The 21,358-nt window shown below is 42.2% G+C and overlaps 1 protein-coding gene across 1 annotated transcript in view; it reads right to left on the minus strand.

The window, feature by feature from the left end:
* The window catches only part of TBPL2 (TATA-box binding protein like 2), a 27,304-nt gene extending 7,987 nt beyond the window's left edge, over positions 1-19,317 (minus strand). Inside the window, exons 1-6 of the mRNA XM_017873690.1 lie at positions 19,100-19,317; positions 15,780-16,240; positions 15,070-15,157; positions 12,566-12,657; positions 7,801-7,968; positions 2,748-2,842 (exon numbers count right to left, since the gene is read on the minus strand). Coding sequence (XP_017729179.1) covers positions 2,748-2,842; positions 7,801-7,968; positions 12,566-12,657; positions 15,070-15,157; positions 15,780-16,240; positions 19,100-19,246 — 1,051 coding nt within the window. The 5' untranslated portion in view covers positions 19,247-19,317. The remainder of the gene's footprint in view (positions 1-2,747; positions 2,843-7,800; positions 7,969-12,565; positions 12,658-15,069; positions 15,158-15,779; positions 16,241-19,099) is intronic.
* Positions 19,318-21,358: the final 2,041 nt, after the last annotated feature.

Here is a 21,358-nt window from a genome sequence, read left to right on the forward strand (position 1 = left end):
TTTTTTGAGATGAAGTCTCGCTCTGTCACCCAGGCTGGAGTGCAGTGGTGCGATCTTGGCTCACTGCAGCCTCTGCCTCCCGGGTTCAAGTGATTCTCCTGCCGCAGCCTCCCAAGTAGCTGGGGTCACAGGTGCCTGCCACCATGCCCAGCTAATTTTTGTATTTTTAGTAGAGATGGGGTTTCACGATGTTGGCCAGGCTGGTCGTGAATTCCTGGTCTCATGTGATCTGCTTGCCTCAACTTCCCAAAGTGCTGGGATTACAGGCGTGAGCCACTATACCCAGCAACTTTCCCCTCTTTGAAGACACATTAATTGTTTCTTAGAGAAAAGCAAACTACAAAACTCAGAGTTACACTTAAAATAGACATGTCATTCTGCTGGATGCTGAGTTATGACTTAATCAATTTTTCTGAATTCAGGTAATATAAAAGTCTCAATTTTTTTAGATGAGGCAAGATTTTATAAAATTCTAATTTGGAGGAATATATATTTAAGAGAAGCTAAGAAATATAAAAATTAAAGTAATGACGGGAAATTGGCCCTATTAGACATACCATGAGTATTAAAGCTACAATAAGATCAAGGCAATAGGATTATAATGGGATAATCCCAGAGCAAAGGCAGAGCCGAAGAACAACTGCATATGTAAAATAAAGGTCAAAAGGAGTCATCCAAAATTAATGAGAAGAACATGTAGTGTTAAATTGGTTGGCTAGCTATTTGGGACTGGGGCATGGAGATCAGTTTGGCTCAGGCCACATAAACTTGACATTCATTATGGTAGAGGAGAGTAAAATGTATAAAAAGACAAAACTAGACAAGCTAACAACTTTCTATGGGCTGGGTGCAGTGGCTTATACCTGTAGTCCCAGCACTTTGGGAGGCCAAGGCAGGCAGATCACTTGGGGCCAACAGTTCGAGATCAGCTTGGCCAATATGGCAAAATCCCATCTCTACTAAAAATACAAAACATTAGCCAGGCATGGTGGCACAGGCCTGTAGTCTCAGCTACTCGGGAGGCTAAGGCAGGAGAATCGCTTGAACCCAGGAGGTGGGGGTTGCAGTGAGTCAAGATCACGCCACTGTAGTCCAGCCTAGGCAACAGAGTGAGACTCTGTCTCAAAAACGAAAACATATATATATTGGTTGCTATATATATATAGCAACCTTCTGTAAAATGACATAGAAAGGAGTCTCAACCATTCCCTCAAGTAGTTTTTATTTTTTTTATTTTTTATTTATTTTTTATTTTTAGTTTTTTGAGACGGAGTCTTGCTCTGTCGCCCAGGCTGGAGTGCAGTGGCGCGATCTCCACTCACTGCAAGCTCCGCCTCCCGGGTTTACGCCATTCTCCTGCCTCAGCCTCCCGAGTAGCTGGGACTACAGGCGGCCGACACAGCACCTGGCTAATTTTGTATTTTGGTAGAGACAGGGTTTCACCGTGTTAGTCAGGATGGTCTCGATCTCCTGACCTCGTGATCCACCTGTCTCGGCCTCCCAAAGTGCTGGGATTACAGGCGTGAGCCACCGCGCCCGGCTCAAGTAGTTTTTAAAAGTGCTGCTTATGTAAAAATTATTAAAAATAAGCCAACTGGAAAAGTAACAAATATAGCAAAGTGTAATTTATCTTTAATAGTATTATAGTAAACTCATAAATCCTGAGAAAATGAATACAAACTAATTAGACCAAAGGATAAGTTATGTACATATTACTTACAAGAGCCAAAATGCTATTTATTGGATATGTTGAAAAGTGGTCGATTTCTGTTTCTGATTACCAGTAGGGTTAAAGCAGTGAGATAATCTTGACGTATACAGTTAAAGTTTTCTTTGGTACCGTTTTGTTTGGAATGCTGCTGAGCATTTGGTAAAAGATATTTAGATACATTGCATGTAAGACCATGTGATACAGAACTATGTCGTATATCCCTTTAAAACAATTGGGTGATTTGTTCTAAGAACAAAATGGACATAGCCTTAAACGAAAGTCCCATTTCTGAGTGTCCACACTAATAACATAATTGTCTACAGGTAAAAACAGCCAAATGTCTGCCCTTCATAAGTAGCAAACAAAGAAGGAACATTTACCTAGCTAACAATGGGACAGTACGTTTGATTCAACAACATGTTAGAATGGGTTCAGGAAAGGTAGGTCTGCGGCTAAAGCCATCCTGCTGCCTGATTTTGTTAGCCTGTGAGCTACGAATGGTTTATTATCTTTTTCAGCAGTTGGGGAAAAAATGTTGCATGACACACACAAATTATGTGATATGAAATTCACAATTCAGAGCCCATTCCTTTATATAATGTAACATTCAGAGCTGCTTTCACACTACAATGGCAGTGCTCAGTAATTGTGACAGACCCTGTGGCCCACAAAGCCTAAAATATTTAGTATTTGGCCCATTCCAGAAAACGGTTTGTTGACCCCTGTGTTAGGACCTTGTGTGGCCATTAAAAGCCTTTATGAAGAGTTTGTAACAGTAAGCTTAAAAAAATTATCACGGATTTTTTTTTTAAACTCAAGATGTAAAGATGAAATACTTATAAAATGACATAAAAACATGAAAAAATTGTTGTTTTCAGTATTGGGACCTATGTTATTCCTTTCTTATTTTTCATTCCAGGTATTCTGTATTAACAAGAATTACTTTACCATGGTGAACAAAGGTATTTAAAAGAATAAGCAAAGCACATGCATAGCGATTACATTTTATGAGTCAGAAAATAATCTTGGTACTTACCTGTCAACACAACTTTTCCAGATACAAAGATAAGCAACACAATTCGTGGTTTTACCATTCTATAAATAAGACCAGGAAACAGTTCAGGCTCGTAACTGTTAAGATGTAAAAGGAAAATGTTAAAAATAGCACGATTCAGCTCCAGTAAGGCCCAGTATATTAAAGTGCATATTAAAGCAGTTGTAAATAAGTTAACTATTTTATCAAAAACCTTTCAACTATCTTGATGAAAAGAGTCTTGAGTGTCCTAGGTAATAGCTTATGGAAGTTAGGAACATAATTAATTTTTGGTCATAACACTTTTTCAAGTGCAAGCCATCCTGGATGGTTATTAAAAATCAAGGTAACTTAGGGCATCTGATTTAGTGTATTTAAGATCTTGTTGGTTAAACATCCTCTATCTTTTCAAAAAAGTCTGTTAATAAGAATGCATAATCATGTTTTTCTGGATTTCCAAATTCTCCAGTCATAAACACATTTTGTATGCTTTTATAAATTGCTGAAGTTAACATTTTCAGCAGATAGAACCTAAAAATATTTCCAGGCTACTGCTATTTGTATTTGAAGAGGTGCTATGTAAATAAAGAATATCCAATTATCCCAAGTTTTAAAAATTCAGGATTTGTTGCCATAAATAGTAACTCATATTTACTAGTATGAATGTAAGCTGGCTTCTCCGTGGAGCAAAGGATGATAGCACTTAAGAGCTGCTTCTCCACACTCCAGCCTGGAGAGGAGGGCAGATTCCTAGAAAGGCTCGAGGAACCTACCAAAAATAAGTCAGGAGGTGAGAGGAGGTGAATAAAACTATTCTCAAAGCAGTGGCCAATGAACAAGAAATATAAGAACAAAAGACATCCAATAAATGGAACACTAGCATCTTTGCACTTAAAGGGTGAATCCAGACTGCATGGAAAAGCTCCATTCAGTTCAGCAGTGAACAAACCCCAGAACAAGAGCAGATGTGGAATCTCTCACTGGCTCCAGAAAGGCCATCTTGAAGTGAGGCTTGTCCATCTCAAGTATAGGAGGTCACTGTGGGTGGAACTGTCTTCCTGGAACATCACTCTGTCTTACTGCAGGGAGCCTGTCAAAACTTTCTCCCACTAACCACTTCCTGACACTGGGGAGACCGTGATACTAGAGGGAGCCCCGAAAATCCAGGACTATGAGATCCAGGCCAAGAAAATGAAGGCTGCAGACACAAAAGGAAGATTTCCATTTGATCTTCCAGCTGAATTTTAAGACTTAGAAAAAACAAAAACTTTGCTACGTAAATGATATTGAACTGTGTTTGGCTTTTAGAACCATGGTTTTAAGATTACTAGTATAATGATCTCCCAATTAGGAATATACTTCATTTTATTTATTCTCTGCCTCATTCCAAAAGAAGGCTGAGACAGAGGAAGAGAGAGGTTTTGGTTAGGGATGGAGAACATTTCACAAAGATTCAGAATATTGAACACCTGCCAATTTCTTGGCCAACCCAACTTTGACTCATCCTTCAAGTCTCACTTTAAATGTTACTTCCCCAAGAAAGTCTTCCTTGATCTCTACCCACCCCCGATTACGTTAAAGACCCTGCTTTATAGTCTCATAGTCCCCAAAGGGCCTTACTTTCACAGTCATCATGTTTCATTACTATCATTGACTTGTCCATCTTTTCTTTTAGACAGTGATCTCTATGTGGGCAAGGGACTATAGCTATATCGCTTGCCATTATCACCCTAGCATCTGCTACTTGGTAGTCACCTACATCTTATTCATCATTGACTTGTCCATCTTTTCTTTCCTTTTAGACAGTGATCTCTATGTGGGCAAGGGACTATAGCTATATTGCTTGCCATTATCATGCTAGCATCTGCTACATGGTAGTCACCTAGATCTTATTCATATAGCAAGTATTTATCATCAGGATACCTTTGAAATGAAAATTAAAGGGAGGGCTTGGTGCGGTGCTCACGCCTGTAATCCTAGCACTTTGGGAAGTCAAGGTGGGTGGATTGCCTGAGGTCAGGAGTTCAAGACCAGCCTGACCAACATGATAAAACCTCGCCTCTACTAAAAATACAAAAATTAGCCGGGTGTGGTGGTGGGCACCTGTAATACCAGCTACTCAGGAGGCTGAGGCAGGAGAATCACTTGAACCCCAGGGGCGTGGAGGTTGCAATGTGCTGAAATCATGCCACTTCACTCCAGCCTGGGCAAAAGAGCGAAACTCCATCTCAGAAAAAAAAAAAAGGAAAAATTCTCATTGACAACTGTGGAAATGATTATGACATAGAAAGACTGCCAGAGAAAGTGCCTGGTAACAAAAGGAGATACTTGTATTATTAAATATTGACATACAAATTTGCAGAACCTGTGGAACTGAATGAGCTTAGGGGTTTAACACATGGCAAATTTGGCCTGATAATTATAACTGATTATGTGCCATGGTTCCCCACAGAGCTACAGACAATTAGAGAGGCCTCGTGTTAAAAATTCAAACCTGCTAAAAGGTGTTTTTTTTGTTTTTTTGTTTTTGAGACGGAGTCTTGCTCTGTCTCCCAGCCTGGAGTGCAGTGACCGGATCTCGGCTCACTGCAAGCTCCGCCTCCCGGGTTCACGCCATTCTCCTGCCTCAGCCTCCCGAGTAGCTGGGACTACAGGTGCCCGCCACTGCGCCCGGCTCATTTTTTGTATTCTTTTAGTAGAGACGGGGTTTCACCGTGTTAGCCAGGATGGTCTCGATCTCCTGACGTCGTGATCCACCCGTCTCGGCCTCCCAAAGTGCTGGGATTACAGGCTTGAGCCACCGCACCCGGCAAGAGGTGTTTTTAATGTTCCCAGTGTCAAGAATATACACTCTGGAGTTGTAATCCATAACCTGAGGCTGACAGCCAAATGGAAAGGATGAGGAGGAGGCAAGGATGAGACTAGAAATAGACAGCTGTGGGAATACAAAGCAAGCTTCCTGGCCAGATTAAAATAAAAGAAAGAAAGAAAGAAAGAAAGAAAGAAAGAAAGAAAAGATGACTGAAATCATAAAACTGTCCCAGGAGGAAGATAGAACAGGGATGGTCCCACTCTGTCTGATGTATTCTCACTACGCCCTACTGGCAACCCTTCCAGAAGCTGGTAGTAATAACAAGGGGCATCTATTCTAGACTTAGATCTATTCTACAAGGAAGACATTGTTGGTGAAAAAGAAATGAATGGAAACTTGGGAAGAATTACACACGTAATTTTAGAGCCCTGAATGGCCAGAAGGGAACGCTAAGTCTAATGTAGACACAACCTTAGAGTTCAGGCAGAGCTCTTGCTGATGTACACTAAGCTGATTCAAAGAAAGATATCTTTCTTTGAATATCTTTCATATTCATATTTCATATTCATATTTCATATTCATGAGCTGGAGGCTCATGACTTGAGAGTCTGGAAGATAAGACAATTTAAGCACTGGGAGACTCTTAGAAACAGGCTTTATTAGGAATTTGCAAATTATGCCAAGATTGAAGGAAGATATCTAAAGAGGCAATATGTCTCTACATGGGGGAATGGGAAGACTTTATAGGGAGCTCAGATTTTTGAAAAATGGGGTATATTTTAGGCATTCAATAGCATACAGTGAAAAAACTGAAGAAAAAAGAAAATACAATCGAGAAAAATAAGCGTATCATAAAAGCTGAATCTCCGAATGAATGAAAATATTTTAGAAGAAAAAGGAATTTTTAACTTCCATTCAGATCATATCTGAAAGGAAAGCTAACAAATGCTAGGGAAAGCACAGCAATATGATCCTATCTTCTCTGTTTTTTTGTTTGTTTTTTGAGACGGAGTCTAGCTCTGTCGCCCAGGCTAGAGTGCAGTGGCCGGATCTCAGCTCACTGCAAGCTCCGCCTCTCAGGTTTACGCCATTCTCCCGCCTCAGCCTCCCGAGTAGCAGGGACTACAGGCGCCCGCCACCTCGCCCGGCTACTTTTTGTATTTTTTTTGTATTTTTTTTTTTTAGTAGAGACGGGGTTTCACCGTGTTAGCCAGGATGGTCTTGATCTCCTGACCTCGTGATCCGCCCGTCTTGGCCTCCCAAAGTGCTGGGATTACAGGCTTGAGCCACCGCGCCCGGCCCCTATCTACTCTGTTAACAGGATAGTCATTCGATGGCCGAGAGGGTAAGACGTTGGAATGAAAGAACTTCAGTTCCAGCTTGGCCAAGAGAATTTAAGAGCATCTGTGATTCTAACCCAGGTCAAGTGCCCTAGCCCAGGTGTATATCTTGGTGAGTCGAGGGATTTGGTGTTACCCTCCGTCCTTGCTCTCTGAGGGCCTGGGCTGGATGGGAGAGCCACTAAAACAGCTGGGGGCAGGGGAGGAGCACTAGCTGTTGAGACGGGAAGTTTGAAGTCAGGAAGGCTAGAGATGTTCTCTAGGGAGAGGAATATACTACAGACAATGTTGTGATGGGGGCTGCAGCTACACACACACACTCAAATAGGGGAAAGCTAGTTAGGATTGCTTTCATAGACTGCTACCGCCATTCTTTTTTCATCTTCTCTCCAATCCATTCTCCCCTCACCAGCTGTCAGCCCCTTCCTACTGCCCTAGTCCTTTTCACATGCCTTATCTTGCCAGCGCCATTGCCAAGCTACATGTGTACTTATTTTCTACGTGGGTGCTTATAATCTGTAGATCAGTGGATCACAACATGTGGGCCTCTGACCAGCAGCACTGGCATCACCTTTGAGCTTTTTAGAAGCACAAATTGTAGCAAAATCTCCAATGAAGAAGCCCAGTCAGAGATGTGTGCTTTAATCAGCTAAGTGATTGCTAAGCAATTTAAACTTAAATTTAAGTTTAAGAACCATGATTTCAAAAGACTAGGCACATGTGGTAACCTATGAGGACTCAGGCATACATAGCATCTTAATCTTTTCACTATTATGTCCCCCGCCTTTTTTTCTTTTTTCTTTTTTAAATCACAGTTTCTCTAAAAGATACATTATATAAGCAACCCATAATGTAACTTAAATATCTTGGTAAATTCAAAGTTCAAGGTATATAACCATCATACCTACTGAACTGCTGATGGGTTAACACCAAACCTTCCAGCCTGATGGGAAATCTCACATCACAGCTTCCAACCATGTTCTGAATTTTAAAATCGAGGAATCTGGCAGGGAACCCAAGCTTCTGCACCACACGAGCATATTTTCTCGCTGCAAGTCGAGACTGCTCTTCACTGGGGAGGGGCAAATATGTTTAAAGATGTCTTAATCACTACATCCTCTAAACTACTGGTGTTGTATTGGATTGTTACCGTTTGTACCATGTTCATCTTTCAACGTATACTATGAAGCTGTAGGCTTTGTGAGGAGGACTTACTTCCCATACTTCGGTCCCTAGCACCTTATAAAAGATCTTGTACAGTTGTACAGCTATTGAACACAATCAAATTTTTGTCTTCATTTGTCACCTTTCATATATGAGGTACTTTTACTTTTACTTGGGTGCTATTTGCTAAAACTATTCCAAGGATTCGCAAAGTGTGTCCCCAGACCAGCAGCTTCACCTGGGAACGTGTCAGAAATGCAAAGTCCCAGGTCCCACCTCAGACATGCAGAAACTCTGGGGGTGGGGCCGAGCAATCCGCCTTTTAACAAGCCCTCTAGGTAACTGTGCTGCTCACTACAGTTTGGGAACCATTTATCCAGTCTCAAAGTATGTTCCATTTAGAAGAGAACAATGGCTGGGCGCAGTGGCTCACGCCTGTAATCCCAATACTTTGGGAGGCCGAGGCAGACGGATCACCTGAAGTCAGGAGTTCGAGACCAGCCTGGCCAACATGATGAAACCCCGTCTCTACTAAAAATACAAAAAAATTAGCTGGACGTGGTGGCAGGCACCTGTAATCCCAGCTACTCAGGAGGCTGAGGCAGGAGAATCCCATGAACTTGTGAGGCAGAGGTTGCAGTGAGCCGAGATCGCGCCATTGCACTCCTGCCTGGGCAACAAGAGTGAAACTCCCTCTCAAAAAAAAAAGGGGGGGAACAACAAGAAAAATAAGGACACATGCATACAAAAAAAATCACATATAAGGAGGTAAGATGTGTGCTGACTGAGTGGCACAGACAAGATATCAGTTCTTGAGTCTTTACTGGACACATTGTCCAAAACAACCACATGAAAATACCTCAAAATCCACCTTGTTTTGCTTGGCTTTCTCGCCCAATCTTCAATTCAATTCATACTCAACACAAGAAAGACAGGAATTTGTACTACTCTGTGGCTATGTCCTTTAAGTGTCTGTCCTGCTGCACCCCTAAATTCATAGCAGAGCCTGTGGGCAGTCCTGAGAGGTAAGGCTTCATTTCTCCTTAGGTATTTTTCGACTATTACAAAACAAAACAGTAGGTAGCAACACCTGGTGGGTGAATCAGGTGAATTCCACCCCCGTCATGGGTTTGGCCCTATTTTTAGGCCGTAAATCAGAAACACCTGAAAGAAAAGCCAGTTTGAACTTGTTTGCCTGGACCAAAGCAAGCGTTTGATTCTCTTATCCAGATCCTTCACCAACACTGCCCCCTCTCGGTTATTCATTACTTCATATATGTGTCACCTCATTTAATGTTGATAATGTTGATTCTCCTCACCCACCTTTTTTTTTTTTTTTTTTTTTTTTAAGAGACTGGGTTTTTGCTCTGTTACCCAGGCTGCAGTGCAGTGGCACGATCATAGCTCACTGCAGTCTTGAACTTCTGGGCTCAAGTGATCCTCCTGCCTCAGCCTCCTAAGTAGCCTGCAGGGGCATGCACCACCACACCTACCAAACTTTTTATACAGACAGGGTCTTGCTGTCTTGCCCAGGCTGGGCTCAAACTCCGGGGCTCAAGTGACCCTCCCCACCTCAGCCTCCCAAAGTACTGAGGTTACAGGTGTGAGCCACTGCACATGGCCCTCTGTTGATCTGGTATCTAGTCACTAGATTGACTACTGCTGCACAGCACTGCCCTTGGCTCTCTTCATCCACTTCTCACTCCTGAAATGTCCTTAGCAAGGCCATGTCCCCAGGTTAGCAGTGAAATAAACTGTTTCCAGTTTGAACTACATTTTGTCCAACTGATCTATTACATTTCCCATAATGTAAATAAGTTCAAATTTCAAGTTTGCATAGTCCTGTAGTTTCTTGGGATATCAGCTGTGATATTCTAAGGACACAGAAGTTTCTATTGAAACCACTAATAGTTGAAAGTCTGCATACATGTTCGTTGTACAAACATTAGAAAGTAGTTTAAAAATCTTAAAATCTCACCCATAGCGGTGTTAACTACCTAAATTTGATCTTCTGCACTTTTCCTATGCAAACACAGGTATCCCTCCTACAACTAAAGAGAATAGGTTTGGATAAAATGCGGAGATAATACTGGCACCTCTTATTAACCAAATTCTCGCAACTCACTATCCAAAACTTCAAAACCAAATGTATTTGGATAACAAGTATCTCTTATTATCTGAACTCATTATCCAAACTTTCACAATCAGATTTTAGGAACCAAATAAATTCTGATGAGAAAAGACACTCATGAATTTGTGTAATATGTGTAACATGAGCATATTTTACAACGAAAGTTGGATAACAAACACCATTTAGTTGCTTACTTCTCCCTCTGCAATCCAACTTAATACAATGTGACCATCCTTTCAGCTCAGTATGTGTGTGTATGTGGCTAATATAATTTTACTTTATGACTTCAAATTGAAAGCCTATTATTAATTAGGTTTTCCCTGTTTTAATGCTGAAATGAACATTGTTACAGACATCTTGCACAACTGTACAATAATCACTTTAAAATGGAGATTCCTGGGATCAACATAAGAGAAAGTCCAGAAATGTACTCAGACACATGTGAATAACTTAATATGTAAAAACAGGTAGGGGGAAATGTGGCAACAATGGATTCTTCAGTAAATGTATCTGAGTACCGAATGATCATTTGGGAAAAATAGTTATCTTACGTTGAAATAAAATTCTAGATCTGCTCTGTCCAATTAATATAAATTAAATTCAGTCCCTCAGTTGTATTAGCTGTATTTCAAGCACTCAATAGCCACATATGACTAGTGGCTACATCATTGCATTCAACAGTGCAGATATAGAACATTTCTATCTAGAGAAAGCTCTAGGTGAATCAAAATACCAGCTATCCTTTTCCTATCACAAAGCAGGACCTGAAAAGACCAGAAAATATATGAAAGTCAATATTTGCATAATATTGTACACAAATGCCTTAAGGGCAAAGCCAAATGTAGAAAACAAAGAAAAAATGGGATAAAATGAATATACCCTTCAAAATTTATGTTTTTTTTTTTTTAAAAAACCCACCATAGGCCAGATGTAGTAGCTCATGCCGCCTATAATCCCAGCACTTTGGGAGACTTGAGCCCAGGAGTTCGAGACCAGCCTGGGCAATATAGTGAAACCTCCATCTCTAAAAAAAAAATTAGCCAGGCCTGGTGGTGCATGCCTGTGGTCCCAGCTACTGGAGAGGCCAAGCTGGAAGGATGGCTTCAGCCTGGGAGGTGGAGGTTGCAGGGAGCCCAGATCATGCCACTGCACTCCATCCTGGACAACAGATTGAGATCCTGTCTCGGAAAAACAAACAAACAAACAAACAAAACCCACCATAAAACACCATAAACAGTAATCTAAGAAAAAATACTTGCAGTATAAAGTGGTGAAAATAGTTAAACACAAAAACAAAAGATAAATCTCTCCATAGATGATTGAGCAAATGGCACAGCAGTTTCTGTGCTTCTAAAAAGTTATTTAATCTCACTAGTAAATCAAAGAAATGTAAAACAACATAACTTTTTGCCAATTTAGCAAATATGAAAAGAATATCGACACCCAGTGTTCATAGGATAAAATGAACACTTAGTACATTTCTAGAGCTAGAAATTGGCACAACCTTTCAGGAGGACAGTTTGTTTCTCATCTTTTAACACCTACAGGGGAGAACAGGCTCTCCCACTACAGAGTCATGGTGAAAGAATACCCAGCAACGCAGGGCTTCCTCTGGGTGAGATCCAGGAGAGAGGAGATTTTTAAGGGATGCCTCCTGAGCTAATGCAAGCTAATGGTCAAGGAATGTCTAATTTAGCTCCTTTAGAAAGTTCTATCCATTTATCTGCAGTGAGGAAAATCCACAGTGACTACTTGCCTAGGCTTATAACACACTTTATCATTACTGTAACTTTAAAAAAATTACCTTAGAAACAAGTTGTAACAGTTAAGTCCCCTCGGTTTAATAGGGGAAGCTGTAAAATGGGGATATATCAGTATTTTATTATTTTTTTTTAAATACAGACAGGGTCTTGCTCTGTAACTCAGACTGGAGTGCAGTGATATGATTATAGCTCATTGCAGCCTCAAACTCCTGGGTTCAAGTGATCCTCCCACCTCAGCTTCCCAAGAAGCTAGGACTCCAGGCATGCTCCACCACATCCAGCTATTTTTTAGTTTTCTTTTCTTTTCATTTTTTAAATAGAGATGGAGTCTCACTATGTTGCCTAGGCTGGTCTCAAACTCCTGGGCTCAAGCGATCCTCCTGCCTAGGCCTCCCAGAGTGCTGGGATTATAGATGTGAGTCACCATGCCTGGCCCAAGTCAGTATTATAAGACTGTTTTTAACCCAAAATGAGGTATTTCATTGAATAAAGTCTTCAGCAAAGGAGGGCATTTTGCTCCTACTATGTGCTTTAGCACATTAATTCTATGCTTCCTTGTTTCACATACTAAACTGTTTCTCTGGAAATGGCGGAGGGGTGATTCCTCATACCTTTTGGCTCCCGTGCAGACCATCTTCCCAGAGCTAAATATAAGGGCTGTTGTCCTGGGTTCTCGGATCCTCATTATGACAGCAGCAAACCTCTATACCCAGAAACCAAAAGAGAATTAGCCTCTGCTAGGAGATAACATTATCCCAATTGAAAAGCTGAGCTGCATACGAAAATCTCAAAGAAACAGATTGGATGGGAAAACTAAATGTCTGGGTCTTTTCTCCCTACATTAAGGTTAACAAAAATAATGATTCTAAAATGTACTTATTAACAGGTAAAAATAATATCAGTAACTGTTAAATTTGAATGCCTGTTATGTTTCAGTTCCTATTTATCCTCATGATAGGATGAACCTGTGTTCATTATCATCCTCATTTAGTGCTCAGGGAAAACAAGGAGCTATTTAACCTCCGATATTACACAGGAAATGGTAAAGTTAAGATTCAAAACCCATAGCCGGGCGAGGTGGCGGGCGCCTGTAGTCCCAGCTACTCGGGAGGCTGAGGCAGGAGAATGGCGTGAACCCGGGAGGCGGAGCTTGCAGTGAGCTGAGATCTGGCCACTGCACTCCAGCCTGGGCGACAGAGCGAGACTCCGTCTCACAAAAAAAAAAAAAAAAAAAAAAGATTCAAAACCCAAACTGATCAGATTCCCTACTTTTTACTTTGACACACTTCTTTTCTTTTGAAGAATCTTTGGGAAAAAAATAAGAAGTATGTTAAAGGCTCACCAAGACTTTACAATGTACAGAAAAGCAACCAAAATGCAGAAGAGTCTGTATGACAGCCATGCTAAAGACGAATGACAGAAAGTTGATGTCAAGTTCTTGCCTCTTATAGTTCTCAAAGTGTCATCCAAGACCAGTAGCATCAGCAAGCCCTGGAGGTGAGGCTGACACACATTAGGGTAGGGAACCTCTGGCCTGCCACATTGACATGTCATCAAATGGCCTGCTCCTACACAGTCTCTTCACCCCAACTCCTCTCCCCGATTAAGCTAGGAAGGGAAGTGGGGTGGGTACTAGCTTAAGGGCCAAGTCAGAATTTCTTTGGGTGTCAAGCACAAGTTCAGAGAGATCCTATACACTTCATCCCCAGTCCCGCCTACTCCTACCCCTCATCCAAAATGAGGGGTGTGCTGAGGATGGTGGAAAATAAAAGTTGCCTAAAATGCTGATTGCTCAATAATGTGACCACAGCTTCAGCTGTGAGGATCTTAGCTCATCTTGTGTGTGTGTGTGTGTGTGTCCTCACCATTGTCAGCTGTATGAAATATCAAAAGGAAAACTTTATTGTATTTGGGTAACGTGCAGGTAACATTTAAATTCAGATGTCAGCAACAATACTACCACAACAGCGAAAACAAATAATACATAAATAGTTGATGCCTGCAAGGTCTCTGGGTTCCTACGAATGTGACCTTTTTTTTCATCTAATTTCGTAAATCCTCCACCACCTAAGCCAGTGAACTTTTTTTTTTTTTGAGATGGAGTCTCGCTCTGTCGCCCGGCCTGGAGTGCAGTGGCCGGATCTCAGCTCACTGCAAGCTCCGCCTCCCGGGTTTACGCCATTCTCCTGCCTCAGCCTCCCGAGTAGCTGGGACTACAGGCGCCAGCCACCTCACCCGGCTAGCTTTTGTATTTTTTAGTAGAGACGGGTTTCACCGTGTTAGCCAGGATGGTCTCGAACTCCTGACCTCGTGATTCGCCCGTCTCGGCCTCCCAAAGTGCTGGGATTACAGGCTTGAGCCACCGCGCCCGGCAGCCAGTGAACTTTTTGCCAGTAGGAAGCAGGTCTTACTCGTCTTTGTATTCCTAAGTACAGAGCCTGGCAAATCATTAAAAGTTGACAGAATCGACAAATCCAATTACCCTAGGTAAACAAGCCATTGAAAACAGGATGCCTGGCCTTGGCAGGATATAAGAAAGAACAGATTTTATTAAACTTTGAGGAGGGGGGGAAAAATTCCTGAATCTTACATTAGTAAATAGGAGCTTGAACTTTATACTTTATACATAGACTATCTTTGCTACTCTGGTTAGATCTCTAATAAGTTGCCACTCTCTAAGTCCAATTTTGTAATAGGGGCAAGAAACCATTTAGCCTTCTCAAATAAGAGGAATTGCAAATGGAAAGATAAATAAGTGTCAGGTAGCTGAGACAACATTTAGCAAAAAGTATTTCCAGAAATATGATGGAATATAAGAAAGTTAGCATCCCAATAGTCAGGTGGAAAATTATAGTCATATGGAAAAACCTTTTTGAATGACAAGGGAAAGAGCTTATCTTTAAGGAACTGCTCAATTACTGCTTTATTCAGCATAAAGAATGAGACTATTTTTTATAACTCAAAACAGTGAGATATTAACCTTGAGTTGCCAAAAGCTTTTTCAGTAACAACTTTTTTAAGAAAAAACAGAGGAATTAGTCAATATCATGATCATATTAAGAAAAGTAAATCTAAAGAGAAGCTAATTATTGAAAGGAATACTGAGAAATCTTACCTTTGGGTTATATTCTGCATTTTTTGCGTGCAAAGCTATTTTCTTCAGATCCAACTTACAGGCCAGGTTTACAGTGGAAACTATATTCCTGAAGAAATAAGTCAGTTTAGAAAATTATATCAGATATAAAGAGTAAAAAAAAAAAAAATACAAAACAACTTATTTTCTCATTTCTTAGGTTATACCTTAGCAATTTCCTAGGGGGAGAATTATTCCAAATGTGAAATACATGACAACATGATTCCTAGTAAAGTGTAAAATCCCAAAGTGAAGTGCTAAAAGAGCCTTTCCTAAAATTACATAAAATTAAGTTTTAGATCTTTTTTCAAAACAATGCCTCAAAATAGAAATTATAATTCTGAATCAATTTGCAAATCAAACTAAATTTTACATCTTTATATCCTTGGTGTTTATCCAACCCTAGCCACAATTTTCAGCAACTTCAGTGCTTTAGTATAAACAATACAATCCTTCAAGAATGTGTCTATTAATCTTTAAGTCCCCTCTACCCACCATAGAGGATCAAGAATTAGTGCTCACCTTACAGATAATCAAACTGTCTAAAGCAACAATCCATTTAGAACTGATAAAGAATTATGAAATCTGAAATTCTCTTCCCTACATTATTATCCTGAAATTAGTTGTCATCACATTCAGGAATATAAAATGTGTATCCAATCTGCTCAATTAAAACAAAAATAAAAACTTACTGTAGTTGAGGTACAATTCCACAACATTCTGAAACAGGGGTCATTGGTGTCATGGGAGTTATGGATGCCAGAGACAAGGAGTCGGAGTTTGGTTTCTCAGGAGAGGGCTGGACTGAGTCAGTATCACCAGGGTGCAGCTGTGAATGGGAATTTGACAAACTACTGCTGTTTAAGCCCAGCCCAATGTCCTGTTCGCTCAGTGATGGCAACCTACTTTGTGGACTTTGGCTTTCAGAATTTTCTTCAGTTTCATGTCTGCTGCTAATGACAGGTTGGTCTTTATTTTCTTGGGTAACTTCATCTGGTAGGAAGCTAAGATCCACAGATGAGAAATCACCTGATGCTTCTTTGACTTCAGGGTTCGAATTAAGTGCAGTATCCAGATTGGATGCATTCAATATGTACATACCATAAGGTGCAACTGGGTTGAACAGGGGAGACCTGGGTGGGGCAAGGTCATCCTAGGCAGTTCCCAAAACAGACAGACAAAAACACAACAGACAGAACAGCGTGTTACACAAAAGGGATGTCACTTTGGCAGGCAGACAATGTATTCAGTGTTAGAGGCAGTTCAAGATTGCTTGTATTCGTGCACTGCTTCTTTCTAGAAAATGCCATTAAGATTCTATTACAGGCCAGGTGTGGTAGCTCATGCCTATAATCCCTGCACTTTGGAAGGCCGAGGCAGGAGGATGGCTGGAGGCTAGGAGTTTTGAGACTAGACTGGCCCACGTCTCTACTAAAAATGCAAAAATTAGCAGAGCATGGTAGTGTACACCTGTAATCCCAGCTACTGGGGAGGCTAAGGCATGAGAATCTCTTGAATCCGGGAGGCAGAGGTTGCAGTGAGTCGAGATCATGCCACTACACTGCAGTCTGGATAAGAGCAAGACTCCAACTAAAAAAAGATTCTATTACAGTTACAGTACACTTAATGGAAACAGGAAAGAATGTTATAAAATGCAGAAAAAGCATTCTTCATACACTATCTTTGCTACTCTGGTTAGATCTCTAATAAGTTGCCACTCTCTAAGTCCAATTTTGCAATAGAGGCAGTTGAGCAACCAAGCTCTAAATTGTTGTATACTTTGAAGAGAACAGATATACTGCACTATTTAAGTTAATTGTAAACTTTAGTTGACTTAACTTTGAAATAATTTTGAGTTTTAAATTTAAATAAATGAAGGAAGTTTAAGATATAGTTGAATGCTAATCAAGATTCACTAAAGACCCATGGTTATTCCTTCTGAGGCAAAGGTGTAATAAGAATTCTTGTAATGTTCTAGTTACAAGAATTTACACTAGGAAAAAAGTTATTGAAACTTAAATGGTAAGAATAGTGTAAATCAATGTATTTTCAGTCCAGGGAAGGCTGCTCAACTACCATTATCCGGCAACGGAGAGAATGACATGTGCACCTGAGGAAAACAACTAATGTAAACTTCATGGGCTTTATTATGGGAAAAAAATCGATTACCTTGATAAATGCATTACCACCTGCTTCACCCAAGTTACAGGCCTGGACTCCAGATTTTGAGCACTGCTTGCAGGAGAAACTCAAAAAGATCTTATTTCTTTTCTGACCACTGAAGGGTCAGGAACGCACTGTGTTGCATCTTCTCCATTTCAATGCTACCTCCGCTAATGTACGTCTGACTAGAGCCTATTGGAGTGTTCTGTTACAAGTCCAGCAGGTGGCAGGGGTGACTAATTGTTTGAAGAAAGCCCTTAGAAGAAAAAAAATCTAGCTAGTCTCTTGAAATAAGATTTTTTACCTCTGTTTCATTTTGAATACATGATAGGCTCCCATCTTTCCCCACCCTCAACCCACAGAGTGGCCTTAAGTGAGGTGGGGACAATGGGCCCCGATTCCACTGCAGGGTTTCCTTGGCCTCACCTGTCCCAGATGGAAAGGGTCTCCTAGGGCAATTTACGCTAAAGCACCAAAGCTGCAACAGTGTCTCCTTTCCCCTTCCCCATCAAGGCATTTTATCAGGGAACAAAGCTAAACGTACACAAGAATGTAAGGCAATGGCGAGGAGTTGAAGGGGGATGTTTTAATGGACACTTGACGGGCTCCCTGCAGGGTCTGCCTGTAGGGACACGCCTCAGAGCATGTCTGTGTAGCATGTTCACTGCATCCTTGGCCTCAGGATCTTTAGTCATTTTTTGTTAAACTGTATCCACTTATCTTTCTCAGAACCTTTCCTGTCTGGGCTCTTTGCTGTGTTAAATTCTAGGGAAAGTCAGCATTTCTACCTCACTGCTGACCACTGTCTTTATAAAAAAATTCTCCCAGCAAAAAAAAAAAAAATTGCTCCCTTGCTTTTTGTTTTTTTTTTTTGAGATGGAGTCTCACTGTCACTCAGGCTGGAGTGCCGTGGCGCCATCTCGGCTCACTGCAACCTCTGCCTCCTGGATGCAAGCAATTCTCCTGCCTCAGCCTCCTGAGTAGCTGGGACTACAGGCTCCTGCCACCATGCCCGGCTAATTTTTGTATTTTTAGTAGAGGCGAGGTTTTGCCACGTTGGCCAGGCTGGTCTTGAACTCCTGACCTCAAATGATCCACGTGCCTCGGCCTCCCAAAGTGCTGGGATTACAGGCGTGAGCCACCTCACCCTGCCCGATGCTAAGGATTTTTAAGTCTTAAGAGTAATTAACCAAAAGAAGCCACAGGTGTTTCTAGTTGATATTTGGCAAACCCTGCGACCACCAACTCCACCAGAGACTTGAATTCTCTAGGGAGGCCTAGTACTGGCATCCATGCTGCAGGGTACAAGGGATTTCTTTCCCCGTCAAAGCAGACACCCTTGGGAACCTGAAGTCGCTACAACTAGCACGACGCGCTCTCTGTGCGTGTCCTTTAGAACTGGGCGTGGGGCCAGGAGCGGTGGCTCACACCTGAAATCCCAACACTTCGGGAGGCCAAGTTGGGTGGATGACTTGAGGTCAAGAGTTCAAGCCAGTCTGGGGAGCTGAGATCGCGCCACTGCACTCCAGCCTGGGCGAGACTCCATCTCAGAAAAAATCAATCAATCAATCAATCAGTAAAAACCAAAACAACCCGGGATAGCCCGTATAATCTGGTGACTGAGTGAAGGGTTCTGGATTCGCGCTAGATGAAGTTCGAGCTCTGTTTGGCAACCTTGGTCAAATTATTTCACTTTTCGAAGCTTCTAACCTTCAACGGAAAGACGTGGGAAACCAAGCCCGCCTCTTATGGTCGCTATGAGTTTTTAGAGGAACGAAGGCAAAGCCCTTGGCACACAGGACCGGGCGGGACTTGGGTCCTGACTCTGGCACAGTGGCGGCAGCCTTACCTGAGCGGCGCACTGGTCCAGGTAGAGCTCCAGGTAGGTTTCCTCCTGCTCCATGGACACTAATCCCACTGTTGGGGTGGGGCGGGTAAGGGGTAAGCACCCAGCGAGCAGCCTCGGAACCCGCTCGGGCCGGGGCGCAGAGGCCATTTATGAGCCTGGGGGCAGCGAGGCGGGGCGGCCCTCGGCCCAGGCTCCTGCAGAGGGCGCGAGAGAAACGTTGGGCGATGGTTCCTGGAGCGGGATGCGGAACTTAGCTACTGGCCCATGGGCGCTGGGAAGCGGAGATGGGCTAGGGGTGGGCCGGAGAGGGGCGCCTCGCCTGAGAGCAGTCACCCCACTCCGCCTGCAGCTGGGAGGCGCCTGGGCCTGCAGATTTGATTTCCTTCGATACCTGCAATGTGGTCTTTGCTTCCAGGAGAGAAATTCTCGGTGCAAATGCATGGAAAGTTAGTGAGAAAAAAGGGGAATTTTTTTTTTTTTTTTTGAGATGGAATCCGACTCTTTTGCCCAGTGCCATCTTGGCTCACTGCAACCTCTGCCTCCCGGGTTCAAGCCATTCTCCTGCCTCAGCCTCGCAAGTAGCTGTGATTACAGGAGCACACCACCACACCCGGCTAATTTTTGTATTTTTAGTGGAGATGGGGTTTCACCTTGTTGGTCAGGCTGGTCTCGAACTACTGACCTGAGGTGATCCACCCGCCTCGGCCTCCCAAAGTGCTGGGATTACAAGCGTGAGCTACTGCACCCAGCCATTTTTTTTTAAATTTAAATACTGGGTTTCCACTCTGTGGCCAAGGCTGGAGTGCAGTGACAGGTGATCATAGCTCCCTGCAGCCTTGACCTCCTGGACTCAAGCTCCCACCTTAGCCTTCCTAGCAGTTGGAATTACAGGCAAGCGCCACCACGCCTGGCTAATTTTATTTTTATAATTTTTATTTTTAGTAGCAACAAGGTCTTGGTATGTTACCTAGGCTGGTCCTGAACTCTTGGTCTCAAGCCATCCTCCTGCCTCAGACTCCCAAAATGCTGGGATTACAGGCATGAGCCACCGCATTCCACCAGGGATCTTTTTTTCTCTTGAGCAGAGTGAGTGGAATGTGAGTCGCCTTACCTAGTCACGTGTAGTATTTTTACATTATCATTACTTCTCACCATCAAATCCCACGTGATTTTTCTCCAGTCACTGAGCGTTCTGTCTAAAGCCACATACAAAACAGTGTGTTGCTTCACAGTTAGGGTTGAGGAAATCTCACAAAAATAACACAAAACATTCAGAGAGGGTTTCTTTCCTGAAATCATTATTTTAATTTTCAGTGCCTGAGTTTTCATAAGAGCTTAACTGTGTACTGTGTAGACGATTTTGTAAACATAATTGATATCTTTTTTCTTTTCTTTTCTTTTTTCTTTTTTTTTTTTTTTGAGACAGAGTCTGCTCTGTCGCTCAGGCTGGAGTACAGTGGTGAGATCTTGGCTCACTGCAACCTCCGCCTCCCAGGTTCCAGTGATTCTTATGTCTCAGTTTCCCGAGTAGCTGGGATTACAGGTGCCTGCCACCATGCCCAGCTAATTTTTGTGTTTTTAGTAGAGACGAGTTTTCACCTTGTTGGCCAGGGTGGTCTTGATTGCCTGACCTCAGGTGATCCACCTGCCTTGGCCTCCCAAAGTGCTGGAATGACAGGCGCGAGCCACCATGCCTGGCCTATAATTGACATTTTTAATGTAAGATGTGTAATAATGTACAGATGGCCGGGTGTGGTGGTTCACATCTGTAATCCCACCACTTTGGGAGGTCGAGGCAGGTGGATCACCTGAGGTCAGGAGTTTAAGACCAGCCTGCCCAACGTGGTGAAACCCCACCTATACCTAAATTACAAAAATTAGCTGGGCATGGTAGCATGCACCTGTAATCCCAGTTACTCAGGAGGCTGAGACAGGAGAATCGCTGGAACCTGGGAGGCTGAGGTTGCAGTGAGCCCAGATCGTGTCACTGTACTCCACCCTGGGCAGCAGAGTGAGACTTTGTCTCAAAAAAAAAACATGTACAGAGACAGACATATAATACATCTTTTTTTTTTTTTTTTTACTAGATTTTGCTCTCTGAGAGCAAGAATTTTGATAACTAATTTTAATATCTCTGTACCAAGCTTATCTGCTCAGTAAAACTGGATGAGTGAAGGAAACTGACCTTAGCATAGGAAGGAAACTGAACGTAGCATAGGAAGCACATTATAGTAGAGACAGCTCACTCTAAGAATCAAA

This window comes from Rhinopithecus bieti, unplaced genomic scaffold, assembly GCF_001698545.2.
Source record: "Rhinopithecus bieti isolate Rb0 unplaced genomic scaffold, ASM169854v2 scaffold_7985, whole genome shotgun sequence".
Classification (NCBI taxonomy): Eukaryota; Metazoa; Chordata; class Mammalia; order Primates; family Cercopithecidae; genus Rhinopithecus; species Rhinopithecus bieti.